At 59.4% G+C, this 3,973-nt stretch overlaps 1 protein-coding gene across 1 annotated transcript; it reads left to right on the top strand.

The window, feature by feature from the left end:
• Positions 1–543: 543 nt before the first annotated feature.
• On the top strand, positions 544–3,636 carry LOC120614228 (uncharacterized; the record flags this gene model as incomplete). The annotated part of the gene is made up of 5 exons (XM_039877007.1): positions 544–830; positions 1,227–1,572; positions 2,531–2,599; positions 2,810–2,913; positions 3,396–3,636. Coding segments are annotated over 5 exons (1,047 nt in total), but the record flags the coding sequence as incomplete, so codon positions are not given.
• Between the last annotated feature and the right edge of the window lie 337 nt (positions 3,637–3,973).

Here is a 3,973-nt window from a genome sequence, read left to right as displayed (position 1 = left end):
GAAGAACTAACAAGCCGAAGGGCTGACGGGGCCGGCGAGCTTGCCCCCCAATAACTCACTGCCCGTTCCAGGCACTGGAGGCAGAAGCGAACCCACGACGTACCACATTCAAACACCACTGCAAGTTCACAAAACACTTTCTTACATTTTTTATTTCGGGGCTAAAGGAGGCATGGTGGCGGCTCACCTCTGGCAGGGGGGACCCCTGCGGCTCACGGCGGCTGGGTGCTCGGGCCACCATCACAGGGCAATACACGAGGGGCCGGGGAGCGAAGCGAGCTCACGGGGAGGCTGCCGTACCCCTTTCACTGCGTCGTGCGTGAGGGGACGGCCATCAGGGTGAAACCGTGACACCCGGGCAGGGCAGCGAGGGAGAAGTTCTCTTAGCAAGCAGAAACTTCCAGATCCCTGCATCTGCCCAGGAAGCACCGTGTGCCTGGAGCTTATCACACACGATCCGGGAGGTGCGTGACCTCGGGCTCTGCGTTTGCATCAACGCTGGGAACGGCAGGCCATCGGCCATCGCGCACCGTGTCCCTCTAGGCCGCTAGGGAACTCGCAGCGTGGGGAACGTCCGCCCCGCCACGGAGGGTTCAAGCTCAGCCCCAGGATGGGGGGTCGGGGGGACAGCGCGGTGACGCCGTGTGCGTTGCAGGCCTGGGGCAGGGTGTGCCCGTCGTGGGCCTCGTGGTGGAAGGCGGCCCGAACATCTTCTCCACCGTCTTGGAGTACCTCCGGGAGGACCCTCCGGTCCCCGTGGTGGTGTGTGATGGCAGTGGCCGTGCCTCCGATGTCCTGTCTTTCGCTCACAAGTACAGCGAGGAAGGAGGGTGAGCGGTCTGCCCTATTCCGGGGGGCGGGGGGTTCGCCGCCCTCTCTCAGGCCGAGACGCCAACCGCAAGGGGCGCCGTCAGCCGTCCGGAAAGCGTTGGATGGGCGGGAGGCACAGGTCGCGTTCCAGTCCACGGGTGGCACGCGCGGGCGCTGTCCAGACGTGGGGATCCTCACAGGATTCCCGGGGGCCACGCTGTCCTCATACGCCGGCTCCCTCCTCAGGTTTCCAGCCCGGGACGCAGGACGCAGCTTCCACTTTGGTCCCTTACTGTCTCCCATCCCCGAAAAGCTGCCCGCCAAAGACACCGGGCGGGCGGAGAGTCGGCTGCCCGGGCCTCGTGCGCAGACTGAATCGGTGCCATTTACGTCTCTTTCCTGCTTTCTCTGAATAGGGTGATAAACGACTCTCTCCGGGACCAGCTTCTCGTCATCATCCAGAAGACATTTAATTACGGCAAGACGCAGTCACAGCAGCTGTTTGCGATTTTATCGGACTGCATGAGGAAGAAAGAACTCGTAAGTGTCTGGAGCTTCTTTCCCAGTCAGCTCCACAGGGAGAGTCGTGATCATCACCTTCCAGATCCTGCCCGTGTGTGCTGGAGCTGTTCGCATCTCTCAGCTCAGCCTTTTCCGAGGCCGTGTACAAATCCGCACCAAACCGGTGGTCACACCCGCGGGCGGCGAGCAGCACGGGTGCCCGCCGAGGGGAACCCGGGCGCTTCCAGTGGTTCGGACGCGGTAGGTGACATCCTGCCTGAAGGGATGTCCCCCGCCTCGCCTGGCGAGCCAGGCTTATGAGGAACAGGCACTCCGAGTGCACACGTAAGGAGCCTCTGCAAATTCTAAAGCTACCCATCCCGCGTGGCATCGGGTGGCACTGGATTATCGGGGCGATCGCTTCGTAAGCTGCGTAAATGTCTAATCACTGTGTTGCACACCCGAAACTAATATGGTGTGTCCGCCGTAACAAAAATTTAAAAAATGATTAAAAATAAAAATAAAAACATTCCAAGTCTACACGCTTCCCACAAATATAGGCGTCCCTATATTTGAGATATCGTGGGGTCAGTTCCAGACGCCGTGACAAAGCGAATATCACGATGATGTTAGTGACTCGCACCAAGTCTTTGCTCTCCTGGTGCATGTAAAAGCTTTGTTCACACCAAAGCGAGGCTGCTGCTACGGTCGCAGAAGACCTACTCCTCCAGAACGACATCACTGCGTGCGCGCGCAAGGCAAGGCAGAACGAGACTTCACTGCTGGTTAAAGCTGGTCAGGACCACCAGGGCTGAGCCCCCATGAGCTGTCACCTCCCTGATGGCTGTCTTGTTGCCAGGGTTGTCACCTGTTGATGACATTATTGAGTATAAGCAGTCAATCTTGTTATGGCTGTCATCTTGTTGGCGTGGCTGTCACCTTGCCTCCTCAGGTTTAGAATTAACCATCACTTCATGCTTCTATGGAGTGCAGCCGAGGCCTTCTCCTCTATGTAGGGACACGGATCCAGAGAATGGTTCTGTCGCTCTCTCATGGGCGAAGTAGTGATAAGTTGGGGTGCGAGATTCTGATGAGCAGATAAGTGACTCTGGAGCACCTGAAAGGGCTGGGCTAGGTTGCCTGCTGCTGGTCGGTGGACGAGCTGCTGACGCTGCTCGCCTGCGTGAGTCACTCATGAGCAGCTGTTTTTGTGTTTCAGGTGCGCTTTTCCACGACAGATACCTTCCAATTTACCTCCCTCAAGCTGGGATTTCTCAAGAGCATGCCTGTTCGTTGCTTTTCACGATGACTAACCTGCTCCAGGTGACTGCAGAAACAGAATGGGTCTCAGGGTCACAGTGACGGAGAGACATGACTGACGTCTCCATGAAAGGGCAAAGAAAAAAAAAAAAAAAAAAAAAGGAGATTGGGTTACACCGTCTGGCCCCTGGGTGGGTGCCGTGGGAGCTCACTGGGGCTTAACTGTCTGGCCACCAAGGATGCTGGGAGCTGGGGCTATGAGCTCTCAGGGGGCTGGCGACCCCGTTCCTCCGGGGCCTCGCGGGTGCTGGGAGCTGGGGCCGTTGGAGCTGGGAAGCTGCGGTGCAGTGACGAGCCTGGGTGGCTTTGGGGGAGGGAGCTCCCATGGGTTCCCACGGCCTGTGATGGCTCACGTCAGGACCGATTTCCACGTGTAACCGGTTCATCACGGATTTCGATTCCCGGAGGGCGAACACAAACATCCCTTTGCCGTGGCTGCTGTTTGTGATCGCTCCATCCTGCAGTGTCCTGTCCGACTTCCCGGCCCACGTCCGATGGCAGGCTGCGAGCCGGCCGCTCATGGGGCTGCTCGGGGACGGGCGCGTCCTGCCTGCTTCGTGGCTGTTTTGGGACGATAACAGGGCAGCAGCAGAGAGGAGGGTGTCACCAGCGGGCTGGCTGCCCGGCCATGCTGTGCTGGTCTCTCCATCGCTGGGGGCAGCACCCCTCGGCCGGGCCACGCAGGTGTCTGGACAGACCCAGGCCTCCTGCCCTCTTGCAGATGAGAGTCCCAGAGTCACTGGGTTCCTCCTCTGTCCCCCCAGAGCAGAGCAGAGGCAGCGGTGCTACACAGACGGACCAGAACCACGCAGGGCCAGCCCGGGGGCCGTGCTCACCGCCCGGCACCCACCGAGCCCGGCAGTCCAGGCCCAGAGTGACCAGCGCCTGTTTCTTGCCATTCCAGGCACAAACGCATCCGCGCCCGACCAGCTGAGCCTGGCGCTGGCTTGGAATCGCGTGGACATCGCGCGAAGCCAGATCTTCGTCTTCGGGCCTCACTGGCCGGTGAAACCACGTGTTTTTCAGTTGACGCCGTGTAACCTGAACGTGTGCCGTGACGTGTCCGTGTGTTCTCTTTGGCGTCACCATCTCGGGAAGTCGTCCGGGGTTTTGATGGTCCAGGGTGTGATCAGGTGTCGCTATGTAACATGACAGAGCCAGGAGGAACTGAGAGCTAGTAGCACCAATCAAAGATTCTGGCCAGCGCTCTTAAGAAACGATCACTAAATGTCTCCGGCCACGCCACCCTGAACACAGAGTTCGATCCCATCTGGATCGGTAGAAAAGCCACCAGGGTCGGCCTGGTTGATGGGAGGCCACCTAGGAAGACCAGGTGCTGTAG

The sequence above is a fragment of the Pteropus medius genome, unplaced genomic scaffold (genome assembly GCF_902729225.1).
Source record: "Pteropus medius unplaced genomic scaffold, Ma_sr-lr_union100, whole genome shotgun sequence".
NCBI classification, from domain to species: Eukaryota; Metazoa; Chordata; class Mammalia; order Chiroptera; family Pteropodidae; genus Pteropus; species Pteropus medius.
Note: the sequence above shows the minus strand (reverse complement) of the source record. Positions and strands in the feature narration are given on the sequence as shown.